General features: G+C 42.6%; 1 protein-coding gene across 4 annotated transcripts in view; it reads right to left on the minus strand.

Moving 5' to 3' along the window:
- The window catches only part of AP2A2 (adaptor related protein complex 2 subunit alpha 2), a 57,744-nt gene that overhangs the window by 26,391 nt on the left and 10,614 nt on the right, over positions 1–20,739 (minus strand). For all 4 annotated transcript variants that reach the window (XM_082230747.1, XM_082230748.1, XM_082230749.1 and 1 more), the window contains exons 2-6: positions 14,598–14,666; positions 7,036–7,178; positions 5,252–5,445; positions 4,053–4,182; positions 48–149 (exon numbers count right to left, since the gene is read on the minus strand). In XM_082230747.1, the coding sequence (XP_082086873.1) occupies positions 48–149; positions 4,053–4,182; positions 5,252–5,445; positions 7,036–7,178; positions 14,598–14,666 (638 nt within the window). The remainder of the gene's footprint in view (positions 1–47; positions 150–4,052; positions 4,183–5,251; positions 5,446–7,035; positions 7,179–14,597; positions 14,667–20,739) is intronic.

Here is a 20,739-nt window from a genome sequence, read left to right on the forward strand (position 1 = left end):
AGCCTAGTTTCATTCCAGCACTTGCATCTAAACAATAAATTGCTTACCCTGCTGAGTCTGGAGACAGCCAGAGACACGGAGGTTTTAAATTCATCTGGATTCTTTTGTGCCAGAGTGGTGATCAAACTTGTAGCAGCAGTAACCACACCCTGGAGAAAAACAGGATTACAGCTCCCTGAAATCCGTTCCAATTACTAAGCACATGCATTGTATACCAAGAGCACCATTAAGTTTCGTTTATTATGCCACACATACTTTACACCACAGGGCTGTACTTTTTAACCAAAAGAGAGCAAATATCCAAGATGATATAGCCTCCCCCACACCCCAAAATACCCCAGTTCTATTGCCATCCTCCCAGTTTCACTCCCATCATACTTGCTCCATGAGCCTAGAAGGCATTGTCTTAACTGCTGGAGGGAGTGCAAGCACCTCTATCAAAAAGAGAAATGCATTGCTCTTCAATAAAGATAGTTAAGGTGGCAAACTGTGAGAGGATGGGCCCATTTCCCAGAGCCAAAGTCCCCAACATCAAGCCCATCCACAGGTCTCTCAGTTTCCAGATATATTATTAGAGCCAAATTGCCTATTAAGCTGGATGCACAGGATCTCCCACAGTTTGTTTTTTCCCAAGCACCAATAATGTCACAGGGGAACTAGATCACGAGATCAGAGCTAGTCTTTGTACCATATGACAAAAGGAAAAAAAAGGTTTTCCCCCTACAGAAAAAGTAGCAGCTTGGAGTGGGATTTAGACCAGAATGGGAGAAGTTACCTTCCCCCAGCCTGCCATCATGTCATGATCTCAATCTAATTTCCCCCAAAGCTGCAAAGAGAGAAAGAAAAAGAAAAAGAAAAGAAAGAAAAGAAAGCTGTGGGAGAGGCTGTTCATGGACTGTCCACATCATGCCTTGTTTGGCCCTTAGGCATCTACTGGCAGCAAAAAGCTTTCTACTCTTCTTCTGCTTCAAAAATGATTCAATGCTTTATTTGGCTCAAAATAGACAAACTGTATTAATGTATTTAGATGTTTTATTAATGTAATTTATATAAAAAACTGGGATATGACTTCTGACAAGTATTTTGTGTTTTTCTTAGTATGGCCTGATCCATTTTTCCCCCCAGTCACCTGGCTACTCTTACCCAGCTATCCCTTATTTCCATTTTAGGATTTAAGAGGTATGGAATGGTAAGTATCTTCCCTGCATATCTTGTTTCTGTATACCAGGGGTTGCCAACCAATTAAAAGTCCATGGGCACATTTGCATTTGGGGGTGTCTTGGACACCATCTCTTCTTGTCACTTCTCCCCCTTTCTTTGGATTAGCCCCCACTGCTCTCAACAGGAAAGGAAAGAAAGTGCATGCACACACACAATTTGATGTGGGAGGAGAATTCATCGGAACCTTGAAAAGTTCATAGAACTAGAAAAGGGAAGTGGGAAAGCGTGTCGTTCTTCCAGCTTCCTCCTTCATCTCTAGGTACTTTGCCAAGGGAGGAAAAAGCTGACCGCCTTCACCACCAAGGCAGCAGTGAGAAGGTGCTCAGAAGCTTCATGGGCACCAGGGAAAAGACCTCAAAGGGGTCACTGCACCCACTAGCGCCATATTGGCAACCCATAAAGGTAAAGGTACCCCTGCCCGTACGGGCCAGTCGTGTCCGACTCTGGGGTTGCGCACCCATCTCGCTTAAGAGGCCGGGGGCCAGCGCTCTCCGAAGACACTTCCAGGTCACGTGGCCAGCGTGACGAAGCTGCTCTGGCGAGCCAGCACCAACGCAGCACATGGAAAGGCCGTTTACCTTCCCGCTAGTAAGCGGTCCCTATTTATCTACTTGCACCCGGGGGTGCTTTCGAACTGCTAGGTTGGCAGGAGCTGGGACCGAGCAACGGGAGCGCACCCCGCCGCGGGGATTCGAACTGCCGACCATGCAATCGGCAAATCCTAGGCGCTGAGGTTTTACCCACAGCGCCACCCGCGTTCCTTTGGCAACCCATACTGTATACTATTTATTAGGATTGGGTGATATTGCAGGAGGGGGCAGGGAGAAAGAGACTCTGAAATGACCAACTAATTTAAAAAATATATACATATTGATTCATGCAACTGTTCTCTGGATTATATCATTTTCTATTTTTCCAGTAAAATTGTTTTTTAAAAGCAGATGTGTATCTTCCGTAGCCTGCAATAATGGGCTAAAATATGGCAAACTACAATCTCAGGATCCCAATATCCTGTTATAAAAGGCTATGCAGTCCCTGCCACCTTCTGCAAGTGGCCTGTACATGACCTTGCCCTATATTGGGGTAAAGCATTCAAATATTAACCAAATCCACTGCAGACTTAAAAAAAAAAGTCAAGAGAGAAAGAAAATAACTCATTCCCTTTTGCAAAGATACAATGCAAACAATTAGGAAAGACCCTTTCTTGGTCGGCCGCTGGTCTGGCATACAGAAAACTGTATTCTGATTTGTGCTGAAATCCCCAATCAGTCCCTAGATTGTGTGACTAGTGATAAGTCACCCTCGTACCAAGAGTAAAACTAGCTGGTTGTTTACTTCACAGGATCTTGGACAAGTGAGTTTGCAAAACACTCTGTACATTAGGAGCTCTGTATAAAATGACAATTTCTCCTCAAAGACAAAAGGAAAGCAGATATGGCACAGGTGCAACTTATCTGTGGACTGTAACCTGCATGCATATTACCAGAAACATCACTGAATGCACTGCCGTGTCTTTTCAAGACTAGGCAGGATCCTGAATACCTTAAGGATCATTCCTTTCATTCCTTTGCCACATGGAATCTGGCACATGAGTTTGTGGCAGACCTGGACAGGAATGGGCGGCAAGCCTGGCCAGTATATGACACTGCCTGAAGCCTCTTCAGCAAACTGCTGTGCCACTTCCTGCCTTTTCCCAGGCGATAACAGGGATGAAGTATGCTCATCTGAGCCTGGCTGAGTTCAGAAGGCCAGGCATAATCCTTTCAATCCCTGAACTTCTTTCTGCAAGTGCTCAAAATCCAAGCTTTCGGGAAAGGAAGTCCTGCAGCATTTTTTTCCTAATGCCATTGCAAGCTCATGGTGCTGCTTCCCTCCATTAGCTTACTTGTGGGCAGGAAAAACACAATGGGAGGACTTCCAACGTCATACAGTACTAAGATTATTGTTCCAGATTGATTCCCATTGTTCCAGAATGACCCCTTCTCTCGCCATTCCTCTGTGCACTGTTTCAGGGGCTCTTCCACACACCCCCAAGCCAATCTGGAGGGGGCATATGGGGTAAGGTTACCAGATTTTTTCCAATGAATCCGGGGCACTTTTCAACTTCAATGGATTTTGTATGGGGACTGATTTGTAAATCCGGGGACTGTCCCCAGGAAACGGGGATGTCTGGTAACCTTAATATGGGCGAGAAGAGCAGGGGAAAGTCCTATTGCATAAGCAGAAGTCTTTATGCAGGGCCTCTGCTGACAGGACACATTAATTGAACCTTGCCCACTGTGTGGACAAAGCCAGGTAAGCAGCAAGGCTTGAACTCCCCACATCCACATCTTCTAATCTCACACCACAGGTATATTTTCATGTCTCCATAAGAAGCTCCACTACTTCCTATGGGGAAGGAAATGGATGCTTCCAGAGTGAAAAGAGGAGAGGGGGCTGAAAGCCAGTCCCCATGTTACCCACAAGGACTAGCTTCTGGGCCCTCCCCCAATATGAGTCTGATGGTTCCTTTGAGACCAAGAAAAAAGAGCTCCCCAGATAGGCTCTCATACTATCTCAACACAACTTATTCAAGTTTGGATTTTTAAAAAGAAGAATTTGGCAAATTCCAAGTTATTGAGAAGAGAACTTTTGAAAGCTCACTCATCTCTAGTCCGGAAGCAACTTGACCCCAAAGCATTAGTGTAGCACATCTCACCGTTAGGAGTTGACCAATGGCAAACTTGCCAAATATTTGCTTCCATGGTTCTACATAATTAAATTCTGAATCCAGACAATCAAATATTCACACTTTCAAGAGAAAAAGATCTAGTCTAGTCAAGTGATCTTACCAGATGCTGGTCGTTGAGAAGGTGCACAACTCTGGAGGTCCAGTCTCCCATAGGAACCAGGTCAGGAGAAGTCCTGTATAATCTTAGCAAGCACAGGGCTGCACTCTGCTTGACACTGTCCATGGTGTCTCTGCAACAGAAAACCAAAGCTGGTCAAGGGGTTCTCAAACACCCAAAATTCTTCAGTGGCAGCTCCTAGAAAACAGCAAGGCTGGACCATTTCCCTATATACAAGCTCGTACCCATCCACATTCAAAGTTGCACACACTGCAAGCAGTAACATGAGCACCAAAAGTACATGGGAGTACTGCCATCGTGTCAGCTCCGAAAAAAGGCCACAGATGCAACGAAGTACACATAACTTTCCAGTTCATGAAACTGGCATGCTGTTTCTGTCAGCAGGAACATTTGTATATGGAGGAAACATGGCAAGGCCACTGATTGTGGATTTGTGTTCTTTAACCTATGAAGCTGCATATGTTTATACCATATGAGTCTAATGAATGAGATGCCATATGTAACCTATTTTTGCAGTACAACAGATTATTAAGAATCTATATTTTCCAAGATTAGGCTTTGTATTGCAAGCTTTGTATTGTATGAATATAATCTCTGTAGATAAATACATTTTGGCTTCTTCACGCCAAAGAAACATTCATTTGGAAACATCCGGGTTAAGAAAACACCCCACAACACTTGAAAGGTATATATATATATACCTGTGAATACAGGAAAAGGGTGCAGGAAATGGATGTGATGCCAGCACTTAAGCAAGCACTCTCACTTTTCAAAAGGGCTGATGTCCCTGAGGAATTGCAGTTGTTTAGCCGTCCAGTTGTTTAAATTTATATCCACAGAAGAATTCTCAGCCATCATACCATTTTATAAAACAAATTACGGTAATATAAAAAGTTGGTTAAAACAGATACACATTTCAAATCCATGTGACACCAAAAGCGGTGAGCCAATTAGCAATAAAGCAATACCACACAAAGGCAGGGGGCCAAACCAAAAAGAGCTTTCAGGAACAAATGAGTCTTCTCTCGTTCCAGAGTGGAATAGGATCTCCTACGGATTTCCTTTAGGAGGCTGTTACTCCACATTCAGTCGGCAAACGTTTAGATACTTGGCTGCATCCCGAGCTTCACTTTAATTGCCTTCTTTCTGTCAAGCCCCTGAAATTCCCACGGAGCACCTACCCAGCTACAAGTACTTTTGGAATTTCTCCAGCAAATGCTTCCGCCATCTCTCTGCTGCCCACATTGGCGATGCAGTGCAGAGCGAGTCCCATGAAAGTGGGGTTGCGGCTGGCCAAGTCGTTCTTGATTGCGTTATTGATCAGGCGGATCAGCTCGCTGTTTGAATTCACAAGCACGGAGATGAACAGATAGCCCTGGAATTAAGAGAAGAATCAGTAGTGGGCAGCCGGGGAAATGCTTAGTAGGCAACATTGCTTTATAACAAATGGCTCCTGTGCCATTTATGAGGCAGGTCAGGGTTGGCCTAGGCTGCATTCAGCCTTGGCCAACCCCCTGGGTACTGCATGCCAGGGGTTGAGGTGGCCCTCCATGCTCTTGCATATACACCTACAGGGCATGCACATGTACAGGGTCACAGCCCCCGATACTGAATGAGGAGGGAATGCTCTCTCTCCCTTCTCGGTCAAATGATCGGCTGACCATGGAAACCTGGGATAGGAGAATCGGCATCCCCAACAGGCCTCTAGGATGGAGAGAGATGCTTAAACCACTCCACCCACCCCAGCACCAACAGATATGCTTCCCCACTCCCATTTTTGCTGCTACCACCAAAAAACAATGGGTATTTAGGATGCAGGGGCAGATGAATTTGCTTTGGGAGAAGGATCAAGACCCTGCACTCGGTGCTGGCCACTCCTGATTGTGAATTATTCAGGCTTCTCAAGAATAATGGTTTAAGGACCTCACCTAAAAGCCAGACATGTCACAATGAGGCCAGTTTTCACTCCAAGTATGTACAAATAAAAGCCAAATGTAGATTAATTCGACAGGTGGGGATCCTGCTTAGATGTATGCATATGAAAACACAGCATTTAAAAGTCATAATGGATGAGATCCAGACAGTTCTGGAAAGAGGAAAATTTATGTGTGCAGAGGGATTTCTCTGTAGTGTACATCTCTAGTGCATAACTAGAGAAATAAGGAAGTCTAGCTGCTTTATTTGTCACTTATAGTTCACCTTAATCAGCCTCTGCTTGATTATATTTTTTAAGGAGGGGAAAGGGAGATGGGCCCCTAGCATGCATCTCTCTTTCAAACCAGATGCTTATAGGACAATCTGGCTGCAACTCTGAAACAGCCATATATATTTTTAACCATGTACTGTACTATATTAGAAATATTTTCTCTTACGTTTGAATACCAAGGGATTCCTATTTTTGATATTTATTTAAAGAAATGATTAATGTTGTCTATTATCCCAATCAATAATAATAATAATAATAATAATAATAATAATAATAATAATATATTTAGTCCCCACCTCTGGTTTTATACATTCTGCATCAGCATCTGCTTGAAAGTTCTACTGTGCTACACCTGTTACAGACATTTTGCTGATGCACCCCTACATGCCTAGATGCCAAATGTGAAATAAATTTCAAGCACTGACAGCTGCCACTTGTGTCCCTTGTGTGCCTGCTGACTGTAATGTATCCTTGAATTCTGACAATGCCTCTTACTTGCCTAGATGGAGGGCAGAGAGGAGAGTACACATGTACAGAGACTAGCCCACTGCACAAAGGTGTAATTCACATTAGTAGGTCTACTCACTGTTGCCTCTGGCCCTGATCAACACCAGCATGTGGCCTTCAGAAGGTTGCCCAGAAGGAAACATGGCCCTCAGGGTGAAAAATGTCCCCACCCTTGACCCCCAATATTATATGGGAAGTGGGTAGTGTATATATATATATCTCAATGCTATGCACGGATGGGACATGACTTACTATTTGCTTCTCTGTGTATTTGTTTGAACTCAGGAGATTCACAGCCTCCATGTGGCCAAAATCAATATCATGCCCCAGGAGGAAGATGAAAAGCAGCTTGCAGACGTACTTTTTCTTACTGTAGCCATCAAGGGCTTTATCACCTAGTGAGCAATTAAAGACAAAATAAAAAGCCGTAAGCAAAAAAAGCTGTATGCCAATGCCTGGAGCTTACTGCATTTTCCATGCCAACTGGCAGAGGTGCCTCAGGGTCTCAGATACGAGTCTCTCTCAGTCTCTGGCTTCTCCAGGTAGAGCTGAACCTGTGACCTTCGAACATACGAAACATGTGCTCTGCCACTGAGGTACAGTCCCTCTCCCACTTTTCAAAAGTGGTTATCCATTCAAGGTTTCCCATCCTCAGAAAAGTGCACCCAAACAATATTACTATTACTATTTCTGCATGTCACCCTGAGCCCCATGGTGATGCCATCACCACACTTTTAAGCTAGGTATTGCAGCACTGTGGAAAAAGGAGTATGCAAGCTGAACCGACACCTAAATCAGATTATTAGGCAACAACAGCTGCTAGTGTCTTGTACTTGTGGTTGTCTGCTTAATAAGAAGCAACCAGAGGACTAGAATAAGCCAGACCGGAAAATGCATGTGTGAATCCACCTCCAAAACAGGTGAGAAAGCAGTATGTCCCATTAGGCAACCTGTGAAACACAAGAGCTAAGGATACTGGCAGCAACAATGCCAGACATCAGCCATGTAGCTCTCCTTACCTTGGGAATATAGCTTCAGATACAGTGCAAATTTCTAACAAGCAAAACTGTTACGCAAGAACAGGGTCAGAAATTCAGCTGTGGAGAAATGGGGACACGTTTGCCTCTTGGCAATTTTTCTTCTTCACGAAGACACATACAAGAGATTGTTGGCTGCATGTACAGAGCATCCTTCTGGTTACATAGCTAATATAACTGGTGAAGTAGTACAGACATGTCGGGGGATGCCTTATGTCCAGCATATCTTTGTTTAGTCTAAATATATATATATATCCCCCACCCCCACAGAATGCAAAATAACACATTTTTTAAAAGATAGGCATTAGTGATCCTTGTTTTGGCATCTTGCTTGTACAGTAAAAAGGCAAACCACGTACAAAGACTACACATATCCGTGCTTTTGATTAAAGCACATTTTCCTCCAGAACCTCCAGAATTATGTTTTGTGACTCAACACAGCGAGTTTCAGAACTGGACGTGAGAGAAAGATAAAGTGGCTAGATAGAGGCAATGTTTCCGGTTGCTTTAAAATCAGTACAAGAGAAACAGGAAGAAAGAGAATGCAAGTCAGCATTTGTCAGACACAATGACTGGGTCAAAGGAGACTTCCTTTTCTTGGAAAGGCTTTTGTTGAACTAGCAATGCTTTTTTACTCAACCAAAGCATGACAGAAGTTTGTGGATCCAATTTCTCCAAATCTGATGTATTCTGAAGCGTAGCCACTTGCAGAAACATACACGTAACAAGTAGAGTTGTGTTTGTTCAACAGGGCAATATGTCATATCTCTCTCTGTCTATATGTGTGTGTGTGTGTGTGTGTGTGTGTGTGTGTGTAACTGAGGATCTTAGTTGACATTTCAAAGCACCTTGATTGACCTTTTATGAGCACTTAAAACTGACAAGAAAGTGGTCAGCGAAGGCATGCATATTATAAATTGTAAACATGATGAAACTTAACCAAACCTATAAAGAAAATTAAGGTTATCTTGTATTTGGACATAGTGCAGAATAAGACCATACCAGGTTAACACATACCAGTAGTTTACTTTACTATACAATATATAAAGATGAAGTTTTTCAGTGTGTGATGATGCTTAGGCAATTTGCCTCCATCACATGGAGAGCTACTGCTGGATTGTTGTATAAACAAGCATACTCGTGTTGACTGAGAGACTTAAGACAGTCAGGGGTTCAATTATCTCCAGGAATATCTCCTCCGCTGTGAAACGGTACCTCCCAGTTTGAAACTACCAGTTAGGCTCCACTGAAAACACCACCTTACACAGTGCCCAGGCTGGCCACCATGAAGTAGAAGGACTTTTTGGATGCAGTTTTGGAATGCCTTCCAGCCAGAAACCAGCGTGGCTCTGTCACCCTCCTAGTATTTAATATGTTTATTTATTAATTTATTTCCTGCACCTCCTCCAGGGCAGCAGTGGCAAGTTAATACCTCACTCTTTTTTCTGTGCCTTTGGAAGTTGTTGACCTTCCATCCCCAGTTCTGATGCTCAAATATTTACTTACCAGTTTTGTTTCTACAGCTTACTTATTATATAGAACATGCATTTTGGAAATTATCTCCAAAGACAAGTTCTGTATCCAAGTCTTCTGTTTAGCATTGTGCATTGAACTAGACTAGGCAGGCACATGAGAGTCACATACTAATGTCACAAAAATTGTTTTCAGATTTCCAAGTCCTGTTCCCAAAAGGTAAAGGACCCCTGACAGTTAAGTCCAGTCGCAGACAACTCTGGGGTTGCGACACTTATCTCACTTTATAGGCCAAGGGAGCCGGTGTTTGTCCTCAGATAGTTTTTCCAGGTCATGTGGCCAGCATGACTAAGCCGCTTCTGGTGCAACGGAACACTGAAACCACAGCAGTGCACGGAAATGCCGTTTACCTTCCCGGAGTGGTACCTATTTATCTACTTGCACTTTTTGGCGTGCTTTCAAACTGCTAGGTTGGCAGGGACCGAGCAACAGGAGCTCACCCTGTCATGGGGATTTGAATTGCCGACCTTCTGATCGGCAAGCCCAAGAGGTTCAGTGGTTTAGACCACAGCACCACCCACGTCCCTGTTCCCAAGCAGGATGTATAAACTAGCATTTCTCATCCAATTAATGAGATTGCTTTTAGGAATCACAGAAAGGCCTTTTCACTGACCCACTAGCAGGCATCCACGAAACCAGGGGTTTTCAACCAGTGTGCCGAGGCACCCTGGGGGTGCCATAGGCAACACTGGACTCTGACCCTAGTTCATTCCTTCCTTCCTCTGATACCCTCTCACATCACTGTCTCTTTCCGGCCACTAAGCCTGGGGGCATCCTCTTCCCAGGCCCGAAGGGGGGGAGGCAACTCTTGGGGGGGGTCCAGAGACCAAGGATAGTGGTGACAGCTGTCCAAAGGGCTCCCAAGAAGGGGAGAGAGGAGAGGAGGCTGGGGAAACGCTACACAAGTGAGGGAGTTCGAAAAGGGGTGAGGAGCTGCTGGCTCTGCAGGCAAGGGGTGACATAACTGGGCTTCTGAGGCTTGGAATGCATTTCCCCAGAGGGGAGCCACAGAACAAATGTAGTTGGTCAAGGGAGTTGTGGACTCAAAAAGGTTGAAAACCTCTGCCTGACTAAGCCAAGTTGGCCTTGTTCTTTACTGATACTGAATAAATTTAGAACTTTGAGCAGTGTCAGAAGAAAGAAGCAAAAGGCTCTACAATGGGAGGTAAAGTCAAGCCTTGAGACATATTCTACATTTAGGGATGGACATGTAGTCATGAGACAATGGGTGGGTGCTACAGTTCTCAGGATTCATTAGAGGAAGAATGTTTTTCAGGTGTATGGTATGCACTGCAGCCTAGCTTTTTCCTGAATGGGATGCAGTAATGGTGTCGTAAGCAAGGAAGGGGATATGCACTGCCATGGTCAGCTATTGTAGACCACTTCAGATATTATAACAACAACAACAACAATTTATTATTTATACCCCGCCCATCTGGCTGGGTTTCCCCAGCCACTCTGGGCGGCTTCCAACAAAACACTAAAATACGATAACCTATTAAACATTAAAAGCTTCCCTAAACAGGGCTGCCTTCAGACGTCTTCTAAAAGTTTGGTAGTTATTTTTCTCTTTGACATCTGATGGGAGGGCATTCCACAGGGTGGGTGCCACTACCGAGAAGGCCCTCTGCCTGGTTCCCTGTAACTTGGATTCTCGTAGTGAGAGAACTGCCAGAAGGCCCTTGGCGCTGGACCTCAGTGTCAGGGCTGAACAATGGAGGCATATACCTTTTTAAAAAACCGTAAACAGTGTTGATGTGACAAGCAAGGGTTTGCGCGCACCTGTATCACAACGAAGCACCAGTCAGAAAACTGGGTGTGGCCCTAGGCCAACCCCAACCTCTCTCATCACCAAAGGAACACAAGTGAATAGCAGAGAACTTGCACAAGCGGCGCTGACACAAACCCCCACATATATTAAGTATAATAGAAACATCACCACCTGACCCCACCCATCTCCCCCCCCTTCTTCCTAATGTCTCAACAAATAAAACTGATCTGTAAAAAAATGTTACTTGGGGGGAAAAGAGACAGAGAGAGAGAGAGAGACATTGCATATACTTTTGTAAACCAAGAAAATCTTTAATAAAAATACATTAAAAAGGGGGCGGGGGAGAAAACTGGGCGTGGCAGTGATAAAGTCCTGTGAAACAGCCCCTTGGTCAGACTACAAAGTCAGTAAGTCTGGGAAGTGGCTGCTGTATTTTCCAAGTCTTAGATTTGTTGTTTACTCACTATTGCTTTAAGGGCATAATTAACATTTTAAAACCAAATACATAAAGGCAACATCTGTGTTTGCATGGCTGAAGTTGCTATATCTAATCCTTCACTTTAGGCAACTCGAGCCCAGTCTTATGGAACTGTTTAATAAAGCTATTTGCAGCAGTACAGGGCATAGTTTTCAAAGACTTTGTGTTGTCTTGAGTGATCTGCACCAACACAAGGCAAATCACTGATACAAATATACCCAACATCCAGATGATTACAGACACTCTAGCGCAGTGGTGGCCAAACTTGGCCCTCCAGCTGTTTTGGGACTACAGTTCCCATCATCCCTGACCACTGGTCCTGTTAGCTAGGGATGGTGGTAGTTGTAGTCCAAAAACAGCTGGAGGGCCAAGTTTGGCCACCACTGCTCTAGTGGGACCAAAGTGTCTCATAAACAAGTACTGAAATGATTAAAATGTTCATTCATGCTGTTTGCCATATCCTGTATTAAATGAACACTACTCTCTGTTTTAGAGTATTATGTCAAGTATTACGTCAGCACTAAGGTTTAACTGTCTTAGCAGAAACTGGGAAATGAAATAATGAATTTACACTAGTTTTGAAAGCATTCTAAAATGTCTGAAATAGACATCACACTATATAATGGTTGAGCATGACATCTAACATGGTACTTAATTGAGGCTTTTAATAATGCTTTTACAAATAATGGTTTAGTGTGATGAGTGAGCCTGGGGCTCACAGGATCCCCCTGCAGTATGGCTGCCCAGAGGATTTTGGAAGTTTTCATTTCTGATTTCCATTAACCACTGCTTATGTCATCTGAACCTAAACCATGGCTTGTTTAAAAACACGCCAGCATTGTAACTCATTGTTTGAAGCCAGTTTGTTTTAAACAAGCCAAAGTGAGTCTGCTCAGATGACCTAACTTGCTGTGGCTAAGAAGTAAACTTTGCTTCCGATCTCTACTCCTTGAAGTTTGGTGTCCTAACCAATTTGACAAGTTATCAAAAAGGTCTCTGCTCTCAGCTGAACTCATAAGGCAAGAATTTAGTCCGGAGACATCCAATGCAACGCCCTCCAGATGTTGTTGGATTCCAACTCCCATCAGCCAGAGCTGGCATGATCAGAGGTCAGAGGTGATGGGAGCTTAAGCCCACAACATACAGAGGGAACCACATTAGCTGCACTTGATTGAGGTCATCATTCTTGAAATATTTTATGAAGCAGCACTGTTGAGCAGCGCTGACTCCCTTAGAATGTTTACTTACCCAGGACTCGTCTCTCGACATGCAGGACTTCATCTGCTTATGTGTACAGGGAGTTAGGATGACATAGTCTAACAAGATAGCTCTACGTAAACAATCTAAATGACATGATGGAAGAAGGCCAATTAGCCACTAGAAGTGGCAGCAGATTTCCAATATACATTTAATTTGGATGCTGCCTATGAATCCCAAAGGGCACAGGTTTCCTGTAGTACTGATCAGTACAGCTGTCCATAATTATTGCACTGGAGTGTATGGGGTGTTTTTTAACTCTGCATGCACGTCTTTCTGTCCATAAAAGACAGCTCTAAAGGTTGTGGCCAAAACTGCATGTTCAGATCAGACCCTTGTTAATTTCTATATTGGAGCATGGTGGCAAAAAAAATTGTAATGCCACTATTCTACCAATACAATGCAGATACCCAAGATTTCAAATACTGGCAGACATCTTTGTTCAGCCCAGGCTGCCAGGAAATGGCTTGTTCACTTCTAATGGAGCAGAGATCAGCATTTTTTTATAAGAAGGGCAACACCTAATCCAGCAGATACTAGCATCTGCACCAGGAGACAAACCATTATCGTCTTTTCCAAGCAGTGTTTTTAGGAAATGTTTTCTTATCACAGGACAGTGAAGACACTGCACCACATGGCCTATCTTCTACAAAAAAAAAAAAACCCCACAGCAAAACTTGGTTGCATTACTGCTGTGTCATTTATTACACTGGAGTTTGTTTTTAATAATTGGCATTGCTGGTTTTTTAGGGCTTCATTGTGAGCCACTTTGGATAGCATTTAGCTGCAGAAGAAGGTAAAAGTATGTAATTAAAAAGAAGTGCAAAATACACCTCCAAACTTACTGAAATAAAATGGTGGGTTGAATTGGACAGTGTTCAAAAAGCCAGAAGACATTTCTAGAAATCACTATGGATAGAAATCAGAATATGCTGCAACAACCAGCAGTTAAATAGAAAGAAATACATATTTAACTCTTTTTTTGGCTTTATGATGAGATCTGAAGGTTTTGCTTATTGGGCAGAAAAGTAACACAGGAGTGTTTGACTGGAGGCAAGTTGAGCTCTCAGCAGGAAGTATGCCATGATCAACTACTTTGGGATTACAAAACAGTTTACCGTATTTAATTCACATGTCAGAGAGCTTCTGACTATTGAGAATCATTACTCTGAACCTTTCTATTCAAGCCCCATAGTAACTGAGGTAAGAGATATCTGCAGGGCCTGCGCAGACGTCCAGTAACACAAGCCTATGGAGCATTCATCTGCACATCTCCATGTAAACTGTTAGGAAAGCTTATTACACTTTCAAGCTAGAGGTATAAAAAAGAATTCCTGTATATTTTAGTTGCCCTAAACTTGCTTGTTTACTTATTTACAAGGCTGTAGTCAACTGCTCAGCACATGGATAACAGCATGTTCTTCAGTAATAAAGCCACAGTTCTGTTTGGAAACCAGTAAGACAATTCCGTGCCTTTATCTTGAACAATATTCATAGTTTGGCAACCACCGGAAACTATCTGAATCACATTTCCTGGTCAAAAATCTGTTTGATCAGAGGTGGTAGCAGGACAGAAGACTAGATCACCCTTGTGATCCCTTCCAACTTGATAATTCTAAATGCCTATGTGAGTCTGGACCCTTGTTCTTCATTTGTTTGTGCTCTTGTATCACTTTATTCACGAAAATAAATTCTTGTTTTGAACAGATAGCACTGCAACAATGTACCAGTTACTTACCTTTAAACTTTGACCGAATGTTTGCCAATTCTTTGTTTATTCTTTTTATCTCAGCTTCTTTGCTTTTACCTGAAAATACATAGAAAGAACCCAGTTCAGAGTATAGTATTTTTAAAAACAGCTTTCTTTTGTGCCTACAATACTACATACATGACTCATTGAAAGACTCATAAATTAAAACCCCAAAGATATTCTGCTGAACAACAAGCATGGAAAGCCCTTTTTTGGGATATAAGTAGGGGAATCCTTTTTTATGCACACAAATATGTTAGTTCTTGTCCAAAGTGACTAAACACAAGATTTCTGAAGAGGCAGGTGCAGCAGAGGCAAGGCAGCAGCATGGGCCAACTTTGAAAGAATAACATCATTGTTACTTGATGACAGAATTGCCAAAGATGACTTGAAGTATTTTTACATCTAAACACTCATTCCAGCTATGATCTAGGGGGCAGAATGTCATCTGACAACATGAGCCAATCAAGAAGAATCCGCTGTTATGCAAAGAGCCATGGAATGAGGCATATCATCTCTCTTCATGCTCATGCACAAAACAAAGAAGTGTTAGCATGCAGGTGTAACAGAGAAGCACCATGCCATGTAGGATGACAAGTATGCAGGTGTGGAAGGCAGACTTCCCACCATACAGACTGGATCCCCAAGGACCAAGAGCGTCCCCTTGGCATGCCTAAAATGCAATTGGTGACCAATGAGGCATGCACACAAAGTCAATAAAATACCCGTGACAGAAAGGAAATGTGTCTACTCATGGAGAACTGACAAAAGGGGAAGAGAATCAAGTCACTGCCCCAACATAGCGGGCAGTCACTATTGCGCTATTTTAATGGAATAATTCCATTAAAAGCAGTAAAAATATTTTCATAAATCCTAGCAGTGCAGTCCTACTTAATTAAACCATTAAAAAAATGTTTGTCAATAATAGGTATCTCCAACTAATCAGGCAGCAGATTTTAAAATGAAAGGTACAATGGTACCTTTGTTCTCAAATGCCTTGGTACTCAAACACCTTGGTTCCCAAACGCCAAAAACCCAGAAGTGTTCTGGTTTTTGAATGTTTTTCGGAAGCCGAACATCTGATGTGGTTGTCGGCTATTGTTTCCAGGGCGCCTGCACCAATCAGAAGCTGTGCCTTGGTTTTCGAACATTTTGGAAGTCAAATGAACTTCTGGAATGGATTAAGTTTGGCGCTTTTGTTTTTGCTATTTATTTTGCGATTTTTTGTTTTTGAGGCTTTTTCGGTTAATTTGTTTTTGTGACTGTGTGGAACCGAGTCCAGCTACTGATTGATTGACTGTGTGACTGCGGAAATGGATAAAGCCCCCCCCCCATCCAAACAATGACTATCATCACTGCAGGTAAGAAAAAAAATAATTTTGATTTTTATCATCTACAATACTGTCTTATTTATTTTATAGTACAGTACATTCATTATTGCTTTCATTTTATGGATCAATTGTCTCGTTAGATAGTAAAATTCATGTTAAATTGCTGTTTTAGGGGTTGTTTTTAAGAGTCTGGAATAGATTAATCTGTTTTGCATTACTTTCTATGGGAAAGTGCAGAACGGATTTCCAGAACGGATTAAGTTTGAGAACCAAGGTACCACTGCACTTACAAAAGCTACAGATGTGACAAGCATCTTCTAAAGAGATCCGTACCTTCCTTGTGCGCAAGAGGGAGGAGGATACCTCTTGCAATATTAGGACTGCTATAGCACTTGGCCATCGTCTAAAGCAGTGGTTCCCAATTAGGGAACTACCATAGATACATCAACATTATCCAAAGTAGGGGGCCTATGGCTTGGCTTTTGAAAAACAGGGGGTTCACAGCAATTGGGAACCACTGATCTAAAGAACAAAGAGTTGTGCCACTCCTTGCTCAATTTTGGACATTACTTCCTACCCACTGCATGCCCCCCACAAAGGTTGATCCTGGACTCTCAGGATCAGTACGTGGTAGGGCACCCAGGGTAGCAGGAGGTGATGGGAACTGGGTGCTCCTCCTTGTGCAAATGGAAGGATTTTCCTGCCAGCACAAAGCCATCACTCAATGCATCTCAACGTCAGCCTCTCTATAAACTATTGTCAGTTCTCTCCTGTGCAATTTAATCAGATAATCAGCTAAGCTTTCTTTAATTGGTTGACAGATGCAATAAATACATAATTCTTAGAATTTGCATAAGAACCAGATGGGAAACATTAAGTCAGGTATTTATGCCATTTACCCTCGGCATATTTAGTCGTTCTGCCCCTCATTTCCCCACATTACAATGAAAGGGAAACAAAAATGCTATGCCACTAACTATCGTCTCCCTTCCCTACCGTCCTTCAAACCCTGAAAACAGGGTTAACCCTGATTAACAGAAGACTTCCTTTGAAAAGTCATTTAGATAGATAGGAACATCCAGCAACCCTCTTTCTACAATGTTGCCAGAATCAGCCAAGTTAGATATACAATTAAAAGGCATCATTGTATTCACTTTCACAAAATGGGGGCGGGGGCAGACGGACACCAAAACACTCAAGTTCTTGTAAGCCACAGCAAATTCCTCAAAATGCAGTTCCAACTTTTAAAGTATCTGAAGATGCAAATAAAGCCAGAGCATCTCTGGCTTTGTGTGTTCATAGTGAGATTCATCACTTGAAGGCATCATGTTCACTATTAATTTCTAAGACATCCAAATCAGCAAGAATCGACCAGGAGTGGGGAGAAGTAGATCTGTAGGTGATCTGAGGAACATTGGTAAACAACTGGGAGGTAGGAGGAGATAGGAGGAGAAAGGAGAGAGAGAGAGAGAAGATTTTTGTGTGTAAAGACTGTGAGCTCCCTTCCATTCTGGTATTCAAAACAAATTCTAAAGCCCAAAAATTTTAGCTCTACAGGTATGTCTTTTGCAGGGGCTCAAATTAGAGGATCTTAAGTAAAATAAAAATATAAAATGAATATAAAATCAGTAGATCCTGAAACATAAAGCCTGCCCACCTTAGGGTTTTCCATAATATATGGGGGGGATATATTTGGAAAAATATGGGAAATATATTTGGCACATCCACAAACCTTGGGGTTCTCTCTTATGGCTACCTAAGAAATATCACTCACAAGTCTAAATATTGACAGAAGAGGGAATGGTGAAGCAGGGATGAGGGGCCAAACTGTTGCATCCCGTCCCTGAGAATCACCTTCATGGGAAAGGTTTTGCGAGAAGGTTTCTTCCCACCCACTTTAAAGTCCTTTTGGCAATGCTTCATAGCACAAACCAGTCACTGCATGCACACACAAAGAAACACAAAACAGAAAAAAACAGGTCCTTCCAACCAAGTCTGGCTCTTGCAGCTATTAAACACAGCACTTCCTCCAATTCCAATTCATGTAGTACACAAGTGATAACCCCAACTTTCTTCTTTATTCAAGCCTACTTTGTTAATTTTAGAAATAACATTCTCCAAAGTCTGATCGACAAGTCATTCCCTCACGCCTTTGTGGTTTATTTTGCCTTATTTGTTCTCAGCAGCAGAGGATTATCTTTGTGATGTGCTCCCTGCAGATTACTGCACCACAGAGCTTCCTCTTGTTTTTGTTACAGATGGCCAATCCCTTTTTAACAACAAGCTAATAAGTGTGGAGAAATTCATGACAGCTCAGGTCAGCCAAAATTCAGTCCTGCAAGGCTGCAGGACAAAAAAATATAAAATAAAGCTACCAGGTTTACAGTGGAGCTATACTTCCCTCTCTCCTTTTTTTAATAAAATGCCCTTGCCCTTGGAGGGTTCTCTTTTTTGCACAATTAACTTCAAATGATATGTTCAACCAAGCCTTGGAGGGGGAAAGCTATTTTTAAGACCACAGGCCCCTGGGAAGCTGTTCACAGCGCTGGCCGCTGGTACTGTTCTGGGTCACTTAGTGGCCCAGAACACAAGTGAAAAATCGGTGTGATATACAAGCCCACCTTTCCAGATTGCCACAAACACCACAACACACACGCACAGTTCCCATCAATGTCACTTGCTTAGAGTGAAGTGTGTCTGTTGGCATATGAAAACTCCAGTGTTTCCTGACAGTACCAATTCCTGATGTTCTTGCTGTTTATTCATCATTCTAGTGGTGAGTATCAAGCAGAGGGAAATATGGCAACAGTGTAGGGGTGGGTCATTGTGGAAGGTGGAATTTCAATGGTTTGTGCCTTGTTCTCTTCTCCAGCCCCTTTCCCAAGAGCAGATTCCACTGTGCTCCCCTACACCAGTGGTTCTGAATTCCCGCTTGGTCCATATTAAGATCTCACTCATCCATGACTTGGGGATGAGGGAACTGGCCTGGCGTGCACTACTGAGATCTGAGTGGATAAAGTGGGCAGAGCTGAACTCACTTAGCTTTGCCCACCCGGCCCCCACTCCACTGGGCTGTCTCAGCTGGTCACTGGCCCAACACACAGAGCAGGACGTAACATGGATTTGGTCTCAGAGGATGAGGGGTGTGGTCTGAATACAGCAGGGTTGTATAAACCAATTGTCATGATCAGACCACTTCCTAGGGAGGTTTGGGAAGAAAACTCTGCAGGGATGCCAGGTGGGGTGGGATGACTATTTGGTTGGCTTACTGCTGGAGACTTTTGGAATCCAGAAAATTCCTAAATGCTCAGAGGTTTATTCAGGAGATAAGAGCAGGGTCGGTTGCCCAAGAGAGGTTGCCAAAAACTCCTATTTGTAACAGGGCTTCCCAGACAGATTAACAGTATCTTATTCCTCTTTGGGGGGGGGATGCTTTTATTTGCAATATTTTATTGCTATGTTACCTAGTAATGCTATTATTACTATTATTACTATTATTACTATCATTACTATTATTACTATTATTATTATTATTATTATTATTATTATTATTATTATTATTATTCCCTGGCCATCTGGTTGTGTTTCCCCAGCCACTCTGTGGTCTATAAGTATTTACCGTAATATCAATAAAGTGTTGTATTGTTTTAATATGCTAAATGCCACTTTAGTGTTTTCCTCTAAATGAAAATTAAATAGCAGAAATGAAAAATATAAATATAACAAACCAGTTATAACATGGCAAAAGCCACAAAAAGCTGCAGTTTGTGCTAGTCATAAAACACTGCAAAACTGTTTAGTGACTCCCCACCCAGAACTAAGAGGCAACAACAAAACTGCCAGAGTTCAGGCCAAGTCTAGCAAGAGGGTTAAAAAAAAAAACTAAGTCAATCCACTTCAGGAGATCAACCTAACAAGAAGAGAATGCTGACTAAATGGCTTCCCCAGTATAAATATTTAGTTTTGCTGCCCTTCGTACCAGGTCAAGGGTAGCATCCGATCAAACAAGATCAAAGAAAAAACATGATGCATTTAGAGCTAGAATTAGCTCACTAGCGGAGGGTATTTAGTTAAAATGTTCCAAAATTCTACCAAATAGTATGGTTGCATCACTCCTACAAAGTGCTCTGCTCTCCAATACTGGATAAAGAAAACCCGGTTCTGTACAAGTTTATTATATTATGTATATTCTCTATTCTTACCAAGTACCATTTATCCTTTTTGCCATATTTTAAGGCATTGCTTACTTGTATGAAGGTGTTTTGTCCTTCCATCATGTCACTATAGCTATTTTTCTTACACACCATAGGTTTCTTACAAAACACACTATTTTCATTTATATTATTATTTATTAAATTTGTAAACCACCCTTCATCCAGAGAGCACAGGGCGGTTCATAACATAAAAATACAAAAAGAGAACACAAAATACATAGTAAAACAAAAACAAACCAATATCCAACCTCCCATTTAAAAGGGCATAGAAAGTTAATTAGTCAAAGGGCTAGTTATAGAGAAACATTTTCACCTAGCACCTAAGGTGAGCCTCCCTGGGGAGAGCATTCCACAAACAGGGAGCCACCACAGAAAAAGCCCATTCTTATGTTGTCACCCTCCAGACCCCTCACAAAGAGACAAAGGAAAAAGGGTCTCAAATGAGGATCACAGGTCCCAGGTTGGTTCATATGGGGTGAGGCAGTTCTTGAGGTATTGTGGTCCTGAGCTGTTTGACAACAGAAGTTAGACTGTCCCTGTCCAGAGAGGGACGCAGCTGGGCCACCAGCCAAAGCTGATGGAAGG

The sequence above is a fragment of the Podarcis vaucheri genome (genome assembly GCF_965113315.1).
Source record: "Podarcis vaucheri genome assembly, chromosome: 1".
Classification (NCBI taxonomy): Eukaryota; Metazoa; Chordata; class Lepidosauria; order Squamata; family Lacertidae; genus Podarcis; species Podarcis vaucheri.